At 35.0% G+C, this 15,642-nt stretch overlaps 1 protein-coding gene across 1 annotated transcript in view; it reads left to right on the forward strand.

Moving 5' to 3' along the window:
- trpc3 (transient receptor potential cation channel, subfamily C, member 3) overlaps positions 1-15,642 on the forward strand; it is a 64,899-nt gene that overhangs the window by 4,885 nt on the left and 44,372 nt on the right. Inside the window, 2 exon segments of the mRNA NM_001289884.2 lie at positions 6,899-7,664; positions 15,344-15,529. Coding sequence (NP_001276813.2) covers positions 6,899-7,664; positions 15,344-15,529 — 952 coding nt within the window.

Consider the following 15,642-nt stretch of genomic DNA (forward strand, 5'->3'; position numbering starts at 1 on the left):
AGCTTCTAAAACACAAAAAATACCATATGTTTGCAGATATGTATGAAAAATACTTAACGAACATATTTGTTTGTTTGAAAAACAGTGCTTAAGTCAGTTATTTTAATTTGAAAATGTCCATCCCCTGTCAGAATGTCTGTCTTTGTTTTGGTCTCCAAACCAGCCCACTGCTAGTTTCCTCAATTATATTTCAGCACCTCAGGTTGCTTAGGTGGAAAACTCAGCATATTTAAATAAGATGAGATGACGCAGATTCAGAGGTTTAAAATTGCACATGTTGTGGTTTTTATTTACCACAAATAAAATAAATGTTACAAATGTAAATATTAGCTAAGCAGCTAACATTGCAAGACAATCTGGCAACCTGTATGCTGGAGTGTAATTAGAGGAGTGGCTTAAAAAACCCTCTTCAATATTTTTTGAGTTTGGAGTGAAATTTCTAGTTCAACCACTAGGTCACTGTCTATATATATATCAGGAGAACCCATCAACCATTGTGGGGTATATGGCTCTCGGGGGCGGGAGATCGGCTGGACTGGAAACATTTCTCAGTGAAAGTTACAGTAGCGTAGTAGTGTGGCTTGTAAACGTTACATGCTTTGTGTCAGCTTTTTTAATTGAATAAATTTGTATTTTTGGAGCTTTGGTGTTGCCGCCTTTGATGAATATTTAGGGCCCTATCATACACCCGGCGCAATGTGGCGCAAGGCGCAGCGCAATAGTCTTTTGCTAGTTTCAGCTCGGCGCAAGAGTCGTTTTGAGGCGTTGCGCTACGCTGTTTAAATAGCAAATGCATTAGCGCTCATATGTGCGTCCATAGGCATTCTGGTCTAAAAAGGAAGGTGTTCTGAGGTGGACCGCTGGCGCGTTGCTATTTTGAGAAACTAAAATAGATTTTTTCTTTGACCAAAACTAACCCGGTCTAAACTCCGGCGCAGAGTTGCGCCTCGCCTACACACTGCTTAATACACACAAGTGAGCAATAGGCAAACATCTTTACATATGAAAACATTTAAATATTAATGATATATATAGGATATAATAAGAATAGATATAGGATATAAATATAAAGGATTAAAATATTACTAAACATATTATTTTCTAGCCTACAGAAATATGAAAAACCACTGATTTTTGAACACACTTTGTTATTATTGATCATTTATTCGTTTGCTGGAAATTAGAACTGAATTTAGAAATAGTTTTGAAACGAATATTTGCGCTTAACAAACAAAAGTATTTATTTATAGACTAATTGATGTCTGTGCGTAAAAGTTTCTCTATCCTAGAGTGAAAGTGAAAGTAGTTCCATTATCTCTCGTTCTCACCCAGTAGATGCTCTGTTTAACAGTTTTCTGTTAAATAAACTGTTAACTGTTTGCTAGTGAAATGCTCAGTTTTTCCACTTAGACTTAGGCCCCGTTTACACTAGTGCGTTTAGTTTTAAAACGGCGTTTTAGAATAAAAACGATCCGCATCCACACTCGCGTTTCAACCAGCGTTTCTGAACTGCTCTCCGTCCACACCAAAACGCTGAAAACGCACATCACGTGACCACACACACACTCTCAGGCAAGCGCTGTAGCCAATCTACCCAGATGAGAGCTGTGCTAGTCGGACTTCTCATCAAGCATCTCCCGCTGGATCTAACCTCACTATATTTATTAAACGGAATATTTCTTTCATCTTGTTGTCTTTATTTAACGACATATTCATTTGACATTGGAATCTATTACTTGTTCTCAGGTAACGTGTTCTGGCTAAGCGCAAAGATAAGTTAATGATTAATGTAAGCACGTACATTCTGTATATTGACTGATCGCTTGCCTTTATTTCCTATAATGTATAAACTTATTGTATGTTATACTTTTATAATGGCCATTATCGATTAAAACTGATATTCAGCAAAAGAGAGGGTGTGTTTCGTATTTTCACTGAAATTGAAAGGAGGCAGTTATCGGCTCCGTTTTGTTATAAATATCCACACAGTGAAGATGACGCTCATATTTGCAGCACGGCGCCTCAACATTTTTGCTGTCTGTTTAGTTGTTAATATTAAAATGAAAATAGGCAGTTCCTTATATCATGTTTACATTTTATTGTTGAGAAAGTAAAACAACGTAGCCAGGGTGATGTGAATGAAGTTATAAAGTACACTGTTCCCTTTGAATATTTACCCGTGTCCTCGGTATAGTCTGTTTTCCATATCAAACTGAGAAGAAGAGACTGCAGCCATGATCAAACTTGCGAAGTTTTAACTTAGACGGAGAAGATGCAGGACTGAACTGTGCGTGTTAGGCTACTTAATATTCAGGAAAAGCCCCAATCAGAGAGGCGAATGTCTGCAGCCCCGCCTCCGTTTTCAAATGTCTCCGTTTTCCATCATCCACACTGAGACGGAGCAGCTGCGTTTCAGAATGAAAACGGCCTCTTCAGCGTTTTCGAAACGCTCCGTTTTCGGCGCTCGAGAACTCCGGCGTAGTGTGGACGGATGGCGTAACCGTAGCAAAACTTATGCGTTTTCAAACTAAAACGCATTAGTGTAAACGGGGCCTTACTTTGCGTCCTGTAAATAGTGAATGCGCTTATGGTTCGACACAGCTGGCTCTTAAAGGGAATGGGAGATGAGACTCTGATTGGTTTATTCTCAAAACACACCTATAACTCATTAAGAAAATAAACTCAACCCTTTTAGACCATGCGCCATGGCGCAAAGTGGATTTTCCCATCCTTAAATTGGCAAAAATGCGTTCTGACATGCCCTGAAAGCGTTTGCGCCCTGCGTTTTGCGCTCTGCGCATGGACCATCAAAATAGAGCCCTTAATTTGCACCTTTTGCGTTTTTGGCTCAGCAACCAAGAGGGATGTGCTTGCTTTTGTACAGTTTTACATATATTGATGATTGCCAATTATATATTGATGATTGATTGAAGTTTTGCTAAAGTAAAGATCAAATGCATTATAATCAATGGGCTATCACAATCTACTGGTTGTTTAACAGTGAAGAAGCTGTAGAGAAATTCTCATCTAAAACATTTTAACATTGTCTTTAAAAATGCCTGTGAGCCCATCCTTGAGATCCTTTCACTCACAGAGGCTGTCTGTGTTCTGTGTGTAAACTGAGCATCTCCGGAGAATTAAAGCAATTAAACTTGGTCTGACTTTATTCAATTTTCAGTCTTCACATTAAAATATATTACGTGTGAACAGGAAGACAATATTTTTTTTTTCTATTACAGGTCACAGGACATTACGAAAGCAGTTTAACCTTCTCATTAATTCATATCTCTCCCCAGCACAGATTAAAGTCATTTTGGCTTGTTGGTTTGAGAGGTTTTTGGAGAGGGCGAGCGCTTTGCGTTTATCGAATTGTCAGGGTGGAGGGGTTTGCATGAAGGGTTTGTGCTGCAGATTTGAAGCTGAATGCTTCTCCTGGTCTCTGGTCTCTTGTGACGTGGTGCTCCAGAGACCTGAGCTGTGTGAAATGAATTTCCCCGCTCAAGTAAATCCTGCAGACCGCCTTCCATCTCATTTCAGACAAAATTCGGACCCTAAATTAAACAAACTCTGGCTTCATTTACTCAAACATTGCCATATCAATGGGAATTGAGCTGAAGCGGTTTGATGTTCATAATGATTGCAGAATAAATATGATTTCCCTTGCATTTTTTCCAAGTGCTCATGAGATTTGCTGGAAATATGTGCTTTTATGGATTATACTGTGTTAAAGCAGATCATTCCATTCAAAACTTAATTTGATTACGGCTCAGTAACCAGTGTTGGGGCATTATTCTAAATTAAATGCAGTTTATTTGTAAGAAAAGCAGTACTTGTTTAAAAAGTAATGTTTGTTAAAATGTTTTATGTTCAATCAACTTAAATGTGTAAAAACTAAAAGGTGAACTTATTACTTTGTGTTGTCCCAACACTAATCGATTGTCATGAACCCAACATTTTTTTTACACTATATTCAATTCAATTCAATTCAGCTTAATTTGTATAGCGCTTTTACAATGTAGATTGTGTCAAAGCAGCTTCACATAAATGGTCATAGTAACTGGAACAGTGTAGTTCAGTTTTTAGTGTTTAAGTTCAGTTCAGTTTAGCTCAGTTCAGTGTGATTTAATCATTACTGAGAGTTCAAACACTGAAGAGCAAATTCATCGATGCGTAGCTCTACCAATCCTGAACCATGCAAGGCAGTGGCGACAGCGGAGAGGGAAAAAAAACTTCACCTGATGGGAGTGAAGAAAAAAAACCTTGAGAGAACCAGACTCAGTTGGGCACGACCATTTTAATTTCTCCGCTGGCCAAAAGTCTTGTGCAGAGCTTCAGTCACCGCGGTGGAGACTGGAAGATGGCCTTAGCGAAGATTCGTCTGTCCCTGGAGTGTCGCTGGAATCATACTCATGATCTCCACTCCCCACGACCATCAGCGCAGCAGCAGCTCAAGATATGGCCTGGTCCCGGATATGGGATCATCTCGTCGCTGGTCTTGGATCCAATCAGTGACTCCGCATAATCTGAGGACCTCGGGATGAGTATACCCAGGTGAAAATAGAGAATAAAGAGAATAATTATAGAGCACAGTGATGTATAGGAGAGTGATCAGACTGAACTGGCAGGATTTACACCCTTTCCTAATAGCATCACAATGTTTAAACATATCATCATGAGTTTGTGAACTAGCCACAAGGCCAAGACGTCGACATATTTTATTACATATCCCAATAAGTGTTTTGTGAACCGATATAAACTCAATTTCCTCTTGTTGTTATTGATAGTTGTGTTCACTTGAAGGTCTTACTGAAAGTGACTCAGCTTGACTGTAGCACAGACGTCACTCCAATAAGACACCCACCTGTAGTCTGATTGGCATCTGTTGCGTTTCATTAAAAAGCTATTAAAATCCTGAGGGGGATCTCGCTTTCAGCGGGACTGGATCGAGGGATCGCGTCCCTGATGATACACCACTTGTCAGCTCTCAGTGAGACGCCAGACTTGCTGGATGCTCGTCAAAGACTGAAATCAGTTTTAACCGAGCAGCCAATTCACCAGGATATCACTTGGATGAGCTCGAAGCGTTGGGTCGGACTCTAATATATGCTTGTTTATTTATTTACTATGCTAATATTTTTAGATTTAATCTTTTTCTGAATTAATGCTCTACATCTTGCAATTGCAGATTTGTGTCTTAGAGTCTTAGAGAGAGAAAAAAGTGTTAATTATAAAATAAACTATTACAGATATATAAACTAATTTAACAAATAATTGAGAGTAACAGGAAAAGCTAAAATTGATTGTTTTGATTGTGAAAAAAAAAATTAGTGTTTGAATTGAGATATAAAAACTAATTTCTCAAAATATCGAGAGTAATTGCAGGAAAGTCTAAAATTGCAATTTTGATAATTGAGTTGCAAATGCTCAGAATTAGAATAAAACATTTTTGATCATTGAGTCAGCATTGTGAGTTTATATCTTGCAAATTTAACTTCATGCCCAGCTTGGAGTTCTGACTTTTTTTTTCTTAAAATTCTAGATTTTACAACTGCATTTTTTGAGAGAAACTGCATTTCTTTTGTTGTTGTTGTTGTTGAGAAAATCTGCATTTCTTTTTTTCTTCTTTTTTTTGAGAAAAACAGCATTTAAAATTTTGAGAGAACTGCATTTATTCTTTTGAGGAAAAACTGCATTTCTCTTTTTGAGAAAAACTGCTTTAAAATTTTTGAGAAAAACTGAATTTTTCTTTTTTTTGAGAAAATCTGTATTTCTTTTTTTTATGGAAAACTGCATTGTTTTTCTTTTTTTCTGAGATTAATCTGCATTTTTCTTTTTCTTTTTTTCTAAACAACATTTCTGTTTTTCAGAAAAACTGCATTGTTTTCAAAGAAACTGCATTGTTTTAAGAAAAGCTGCATTTAACTTTTTTTGAGAAAAGTTGCACTTCTTTTTTTAGATAAACTACATTTTTCTTTCTTTCTGAGATAAACTGCATTGTTTTTGAAAAAACTGCATTGTTTTGAGAAAAGCTGCAGTTTTCTTTTTTTTTTTTAGATATAATGATTTTAAAAAAATTCTGAGACAAACTGCATTGTTTTGAGAGAAACTGCATTTCTTTTTCTGAGATAAACTGCATTTTTATTTTGTATTTTTATCTTGCAGTTTTAACTTCATACCTAGCTTACAGTTCTGACGTTTTTCTTAAACTCAGCTTTTTCATTTTTTTTCTACAACTGCATTTCTTTTTATTTTGAGAGAAAAAAAGAAATTCAAATTGTGATTTATAAACAAATTCAGCAAAAAAAAAAAAAAAAAAAAAACAGAGAGTAATTAAAGCAAAGCCTACAATTTCAATTATGATAATTGAGTTGCAAATATTCATAATTCTGAGAAAACATTAAAACTGCTTGGCATGGATTCAGAATTGTGGGTTTATATCTTGTGTCTTAACTTTATACCTAACTTGCAGTTCTGACATATTTTTCTTAACGTTTTTAGAGCATACAGCTGCATTTTTGTTTAGTTTTAGAGAGAAAAGAAGTGCAAATTATGATATGTAAACTAATTTAGCAAAAAATCTTGAGTAATTGCAGGAAAGCTTAAAATTGCAACTGTGATAATTGAGTTGCAAACACTCAAAAAACATCAAAACTGAACGGCATAAAGTCAGAATAGTTTATATCTTATGAAAGTATATAATACTTGAGTTTAAATCTTGCGATTCTTGCAGTTCTGATCTTCTTGTTCTTAAAATTTGTACAATTTACAACTACAAATGTATAGAATTTATCAAAAAAAAAAAGATGTCCACTCAAATTTTCAAGATACACCCCTGTAATTCAGAGGAAAATGTGCAGACTATTACTGACTCTAAAATTCTTGTACTTTTGACTTGCAGGAAATCCTCTGAAAGTTTCCCCCATCGCAGGATGACCCTCCCAAGAGAAAAGGGTCGCCGGCAAGCCATCCGTGGACCAGCGTTCATGTTCAACGCCCGCGGCACCAGCCTCACCCCAGAGGAAGAGCGCTTTCTGGATGCAGCCGAATATGGCAACATCCCTGTGGTCCGCAAGATGCTGGAAGAATCTCTCACTCTCAACGTGAACTGTATGGATTATATGGGCCAGAACGGACTGCAGCTGGCCGTCGGAAACGAGCACCTGGAGGTCACTGAGCTGCTCCTGCGGCGGGACAACCTGGCCCGAGTCGGGGACGCCCTCCTGCTGGCCATTTCCAAAGGTTACGTGCGTATCGTGGAGGCCCTGCTGGGGCATCCGTCTTTTGGGAACGGCGAACGATTGACCCGCAGCCCCTGTGAGCTGCAGGATGATGATTTCTACTCGTACGACGAGGACGGGACGCGGTTTTCTCCTGATATCACGCCTATTATTTTGGCTGCACATTGTCAGAAATACGAGGTGGTGCACATGCTGCTGTTGAAGGGCGCCAGGATTGAGCGCCCGCACGATTATTTCTGTAAGTGCGCGGACTGCACGGAGAAGCAGAGGAAAGATTCGTTTAGCCACTCGCGCTCTAGGATTAATGCGTACCGTGGACTCGCCAGCCCGGCGTATTTGTCTTTATCCAGCGAAGACCCTGTGTTGACCGCACTGGAGTTGAGCAATGAGCTTGCCAAACTGGCTAACATCGAAAAGGAGTTTAAGGTAAGTTGGCTATTGTATGCTGATGTGTTTTTTTCTTTAGTACTTTGCCTTTTTTAGTGACTTGATTCATCCATTGTCGTTTTTTGGTGTCTAACACCATGTCATAGCTACACACGATGCGTCAGGATTCTACCGACAAGCATTTGTCTGTTCGTGCAACATGCGACATGACAGAAACATTTAAATACTAGCCATTCATTTAATAATCAGCCACTGTACTCCTAATGAAATGAGAAACGTTATAATCTAATGAATACATAATAAACCTTTTTAACATTATTAATAGGCTACTGAGTGACTGATGTTGTTTGGATATTTTTCTGGTTATTTAATTTTCAATATCTGCTGATCTGCTGCTGCTTTCAGTAGTATGGCAATAAATGTCCCGTAAAATGCTATTTAAACTCACATTGGGAGCATTTAACACTAAATAAAGCCCATAATCAGCACCTGAGGTGATCATCGTCATAGTAGTTTATGCCGTTGTTTTGTCTTGGAAATAGAAACGTTAAAAAAGAGACCTTTTAACACATGATGCGGTGCCGTGTGTAGTGAGGACACAGCGTGTAGCACAGTGTTTCTCAACTGGTGGGTCGCGGGAACATTTTCAGTGGGTCGCGGAGTGGGTGATCAATAAAACAACAAAATTTAAATTTTTAACTTATTTTGCTTATATGGGACTTTTATTTTGAAATGTACATGCGACAACCGTACCATTTGAAATGTGAAGTTTTATTTAATTATAGCAACAAATATGTCGAAGCGCAAGTACGACCCTGAAAATGTTAAGTGTGGATTTACTTATATCGATGACAAAAAAGGCTTAAATCCTCAGTGTGTCATATGTAATGAGGTGCTCTCACACGAGAGCATGAAACCTTCTTTATTAAAACGATATTTAGATACTAAACATCCCAGTTGCAAGGACAAACCTGTGGACTATTCTCAAAGATGACTCTAGGAGCTGAGAGCATCACAAAAGTGCCGAACAGCTTCAAGTTTAAAACAAGTACAGGCACTCTGCTCACCGTGTAGCAAAGGCCAAGAAAGCCCACACAAAAGCAGAAGAGCAAATAACTGGTGAATGTTATAAAAATGGTTATGACTATTTTAATAATTTTACTTTAATTTGTTGGTTTGTTCTGTTCAACCGGATCAGTGTTAATGTTTTTTTTTTAACAGTTCAGTTTAGTTAATGGAAACTGTTGACAGTATTTGACATTTTTACTCTGTAATATTTCTATAATTTGATACATTTTGTTTAATGACAGCAGTAAAATATTGTTTATTTGTAAGTCTTGGTGATTTTCTTATGATTTATCTGTACTTGTGTATGTTAACAAATGAATACAAACTAATTATAATTCCTAAAATTTTATTATAGTTCCTAAAAATTTGGGTCGCGGCTTGATGACCATGTACAAATGTGGGTCCCATGGCCAAACCAGTTGAGAACCACTGATGTAGCTTTTTAGTTTTTCCACGTGCACACTGCAAATTTCGATGAAGAATGAAATTCTGTCAATAAGTGCTCACCTTCATGTCATTGCAAAGCTCTGAGACCTTTGTTTTAAGTAGTGTAATCTGATTACATTGTGGATTACTTTTAAATTATTTTTTTTTTGACCTCACATGTACTATATATTGAGCCTATTTGATTATTTTGTACCACACGGATCTAAAATAAAATGAGAAAAAATATAGATTCTTTATTGGCAACAACATGAAATATATTTACATTCTGAATTATATTCTCCTGTCTAATTAAGTGATTAATTGAATATTTTATTGGTTTACCTGTGTCACATGACCATTAGTAAACTGTGAATAAAAATTTTCAGAGGTTAAATAAATATGTAAAAAAAAAAAAAAAAAAAAAAAAAAAAAAAAAAAAAATATATATATATATATATATATATATATATATATATATATATATATATATATATATATATATATATATATATTTTTTTTTTTTTACATATTTATTTAAAAAATATGTAAAATATGTAAAATATGTAAAAATATGTAAAATATGTAAGCCCTACCAGCCGTAACCTTTATATTTATTTAATTTAATTTATTATTATATATATATATATATATATATATATATATATATATATATATATATATATATATATATATATATATATATATATATATTCATTAATTTCATTTATTAATTTTCTTCATTAATCCGGGGTCGCCACAGCGGAATGAACTGCCATCTTATCTAGCACATTTTACTCAGCGGATGCGCTACGAGCCACAACCTATCTCTGGGAAACATCCACACACACTCATTCACACTCATACACTACGGACTATTTAGCTTACCCAATTCACCTGTATACCACATGTGTTTGGACTGTGGGGGAAACCAGAGCACCCGGAGGAAACCCATGCAAACGCAGGGAGAACATACAAACTCCACACAGAAACGCCAACTGACCCAGCCGAGGCTCGATACAGTGACTTTTTTGCTGTGAGGCATTAGCACTTACTTATATAGCACTATACTTTTAAAACTATACTATATAAAATTGTAACCTGATGAGTATTTTAATACGTAATACAACTACTTTATTTTTGTTATCCAGATTATAATGTACCATGTAATCCGTTACTTCCCAGTAATTTAACCTGTAATATTTGTAAAAAAATGTTTTGTATGGTTTTAGTAAACAAAGTAACCCTTAGTGAGTAAATATGTCAAGAACAATTTCATTTGGTGGCACTAACTTAAGTATGACACAGCAACAAACCACATTTGTACTCGGGTGACTCTTATTTTGAATTGGGTTTGGTGACTTACACAAAACCTTACTTGTACTCAAGAGACTCTTATTTTGAGTTGGTTATGATGAATTCAGATTCACAAATCAGTCTCAAACTAGTTCATTTTGATTAAAGTCATCACAGTTGACTCACTGAACTTCTGTATCCTTTTTCAATGTGCGATGGACCTGATGTGTAAACATGGCCACTCACAAGCTTTAATTTAATGTTAAAACAGCATTGAATTTCCTTCTCCATTCCAGAATTCATCCTATGTTTACATCTCTTTTCTTTACATTTATTTCCATTTTAACAGCATTTTTAACTTCTGTTGCGTGTGTGTGTGTGTGTATGTGTGTGTGTGTGTGTGTGTGTGTGTGCGTATGTTTGCTGCCGCCGTCAACAGGATAAAAAGAACCGTAATAAAGAGACATCACAGCACAATGGCTTCTTTCTGGTAAATATGTTTGACTACATCATTTTCACTAACAGACTAACAGTGTCTGATTGTCATGCTTGCAGATTCAGCTCTTATGTGAAGGATTAGATTGTCTGTCTGCTTGTATGTGTGTCTGCAGAACTCAATGGCTGTAGATTTCCATCTCAGGTTTTGCAGCAGCAGCAGAACCGCAGGCATGTTCAGAGCTAGAGATCGACTTCAGATAAACTGAGAAATCATTCGTCAGCTTTAGAGCTTTCATTTTAAATACCGTGATTCATTTATTTTAAATATGATTTAGACAGATGCTGTCAAGAAAAAGACACATATTAAAATAAATAGAAAATGATTTTTCAAAAATTTTCAAAAAAGATATTTATTTATTTATTTATTTTGTTCAACAGGCACATTGCATTACTATAAATCAAATATTTTCTCCTTATTATGCTTATAAGATGTTAGTTTGTGTTTGTATCTTTTCAAAATACATCAGAATAGTAGTGCAACTAATTTTACATTCTATTTGAAATTAAATAGTAATCAAATTTATGAGATTTAAATGTATGATGACCTAATGAAGGTAACATTTAGACCCATTGGAGTAATGATAATTCATTAAAAAAAAAAAAAAAAAAAAAAAAAAAATATATATATATATATATATATATATATATATATATAATTAATTTTGATTAACGTTATTTTTACATGTATGCATTCATGTATTTATCAATTTATAAAATTGATAAAATGTTCGAGATTAAAATGTACGATGACCTTTTAAAGTAAAACATTTAGAAACTTTCAAGTCATGATAATTCAGTGTAAAAAAAATGCTTTATTTTCAGGAAATTAATGCAAAAATGTAAATTTCTTTATGAAAATATTGTATATTTAAAATAAATGATTAAATATTTATAGCTAAATGCATTAAAAATTAATGCATTTAATCATACATATAATCATTTATTAATAAGTATTTTAATTAACATTATTTATTTGCATTTTTATTCATTTTTTTATTCATTTATTTGTTTATTTATAAAATTTATAAAAATTAAGAGATTTAAATTCACAATGAACTAATGAAGTTACACATTTAGACACTTTCAAGTAATTATAATTCAGTGTATAAAATATGCTTTATTTTCCTGAAATCTTTATAAAAATGTTGGATGGTTTTAAAAAAGCAATCGGATATTTAAATCAAAATTATTTAAAATTATAAAAATTTATATATATATATATATATATATATATATATATATATATATATATATATATATATATATATATATATATATATATATATATATATATTTAAATTACCAGACATGTTGCTTTACTATAAATCGATAAAGTAAAACAAAATAAAATAAATCTATTCTGATAATTAATAAATTGTCTTTGTATTTTTTTCTTTTCATTAGAATAGTAGTCCAACTAAACTTACATTTCGTTTTAAATTAAATATTAATAAAAAAATTGTATATAAATATGAACATAAAGTGTGAAAATATGCTTTATTTTTATCAATGCGATGCAGAAATATACATTTCTTTATGAAAATATTTCAAAAGTAAATTAATAAATTAATAATTGTAAAAAGGTTTTAAAAATAAATTACAATTTTTTTAATTAAAATGAATTAAAAATTACACATTTAATCATTCCTCATTGTACAATAATAAGTATTTTAATCAACTTTTTTGTTTTGGTTTTGAAGTGGAACGTAAGCTACTCTAAGATTCACTTTTGTGTTGTTATCAGTGACTCACTGTTTTCATGAATATTATTTTTTGTTCATGTTTTTTGTTAATTTTAATCTTAAATTTAATTTCAGTGATTTGTAGTAATTTAGATTTATTATTCAATCATTTTTGGTTTTACAGTTTTAACTCATCACAGGAACCCTAACTCCTCTACATATTGCTTGATTCCTTATTTTGCCATATTTTCACCGCTTGTTATACACTCATCACACCTTCGTGACCCACTTTGATAACTGTCATGATGTCTGCTGTCTGATTCCCGTCTAACATATGGTCAGTAATATTGCTTTTCTCACGCTGATAAGAGATGTGTTGTCGTCCTGGTGGTGCGAAGGTATAATGAATCCCACAGAGAACAATAAAGCACGCAGCATGTACTGTTTTAAACTGAACGTCAACAGGCAGTGCATGCTGGGAGATCACACTGATATGACGTCTAACAGATGTCTGTCTAGTAGGTCCTGCACACTGTTTTAACATGTTATTCCACACTGTCAGAGATGCCTTTTAGGAAGTACAAAAGGCACCTATTATGCAAAGCTTACTTTTATAAGGGGTTTAAGCACAGTTATGTGGCAACAGTCTCTGAATATGACCAGCTTCTAATGTTATAATTCATAAATATTATTTTTTATAATCACACTTGATTAAAACCACTTTGATTCCACTTTGATTGGCATTCTCCCCTTGTATGTGTCATCAGAGGGTGAAAGCCATGCCCATTAGTGACCATCTCTCCCTCATTACAATGCAACATTAGCCTTGTTTTTAAATCTGCCACTATGCTGACACACAGACATTTGTAGCTCCGCCCTCTTTTGAAAAGAGCACAATCTCATTTGAGTTTAAAGTGACAGTAACCTATATAAAACTTTTGGACTCTCACAATCACACTTTTTTCGTTATTTACAGGTTCGTCATTTTATCAAACACAATTTTCCACAGTGCGAGGAAGTCTCTCTTGACCATGATTTGTACAAGCTTTTGAGGTAGTGCCCATTGGAGAAACATTTAGTGACCAAATTTATAGATCTGTTTTCTTCTCACGTCTCGGTCTCTACTGCACATCTTAAAGATTCTTGAGAGAGGGAATTAGGAATTGACATTTCATCCTCTACCTGGGAGGAGGGACTGAGTCGTATTCATTCTTGCTCTATAAATGTAAGGCTACAGCTCATTCAATTTAAAGTGATGCATAGATTGCACTATACAAAAACCAAACTTAATAAGCTGTATCCTTCTGTCTCTCCTCTGTGTGATAAATGCAAAGGCGCAGTCGGGATCTATGGTCATATATTTTGGTCCTGTCCAGAAGTATCTGAATTTTGGAAAAGGATCTTCGGACTTTACTCCCAGGCTTTTGAAATGGACATAAAAATTGATGTAGAAATAGCATTGTTTGGATGGTCAGACCAGGCTCTAACTTGGCCTAAACATCAACAACTCTCCTTTATGTATGGCATGGTGTTGGCCAAGAGAGTGATTCTGATGGAGTGGAAATCCACAACACCTCCAAATTTGTTTAAATGGTTAGCTGAAATGGTTTCTGCCCTCAAGTTGAAAAGGTTAAGCCTCTCTAGATTTGGCAAACAAAAGTTGTATGACAAAACATGGGGCCCCTTCCTTGTATAGATGTATAGGTTATTAATGTTTCTGTAATATATTTTGTTTCTGGTAATAAATTTTTTCTTCTCTCCACTTCCTTTTTACATGTTATTCTATTTTGTTTCTTTTCCATCAGTCTGGCTAAAATTTCTTTATTGTTTTGTGATGGTGCTTTAAAATTGCTGTTATGTTTGTTTGTGTTTTGGTGCATGTTCTAGTTAGTATAAGGCAATAACACCGAGACAAGTTTGTTAACATATATACATGATGTACATTATTTGGTGTTATGTTTTTACAAAAACTTCTATGAATAAAGTATATATAAAAAGTGACAGTAACCAAAATGACACAATTAGGATCAAAGCTTATAATATTATAAAATATTATATGTTTGGTATTTTGAGGTAAAACTTCACATACACACCCTGCAGATATCTTTTACATCTTGTAAAAAGGGGCATAATAGGTTCCCTTTAGAGTGCCTAGAACGACTCAATTTGTGCAAATGTAGCGGCGCGAGTTGAGTGTTTTGCCCGATTGACGCATATACTGCGTGTGCCAATTGCTCAAGTTCAAAATTATGAACTACAGCAGACATTCGCACTGCGTTAGCCAATCAGGAGCTTGCTTTTTTGAGGGCTTGATTATGACTTAGTACTTGTTGTTGGTGTTCCGGGGGAAAATCCTCCTGCCGACACCGACAACAGTTCATCAAACTGGGCCCGGCTCAGTCAGAAGCACCACTGAAAGCTTCCATCATTCAGGTTAAGTTGTGTTTAATCATGTTTATGGCAGATTTATGACAACCCAGCAGGCCTACATCGTCATAAGACATTAACATTAGATTAGATTTAGGATGTGACGTCAGGTGACCAAAATTCAAAATTCCTGAGGTTTGGTTCTGATGTCAACCCATTTTTTTGTGTTTGGAGATGATTGTGAGTCTCCTGTTGATGCCAATATTGAAGTCCTTGTTGAAACCTGTCAACCTTCTCATCTGGATGACACCTTGTAGACTGAGAGTTGATGTTTTGCAGGGCTTTAAACACACTTTCTTTGCTGTTTTCTCTCTGTCCCTGCAGAACGACTACCGGAAGCTGTCTATGCAGTGTAAAGACTTCGTGGTTGGTGTTTTGGACCTGTGCAGAGACACAGAAGAGGTGGAGGCCATCCTGAATGGGGATGTTTCTGCTGAACTGGAGGAGGGCCAGCATCACCGCTCGCTGCTCAGCCGAGTCAAACTGGCCATTAAATATGAGGTTAAGAAGGCAAGTGTGCAGATAATCACATGTTTGCGCTGCACTTTTAGAGCGAGCAAGAAAAAGTTGCTGATTATGAATGTCATTTCTGACTGAAATATTGAGATTATTATTTGTTTGAT

The sequence above is a fragment of the Danio rerio genome, chromosome 14 (genome assembly GCF_049306965.1).
Source record: "Danio rerio strain Tuebingen ecotype United States chromosome 14, GRCz12tu, whole genome shotgun sequence".
Lineage (NCBI taxonomy): Eukaryota > Metazoa > Chordata > Actinopteri > Cypriniformes > Danionidae > Danio > Danio rerio.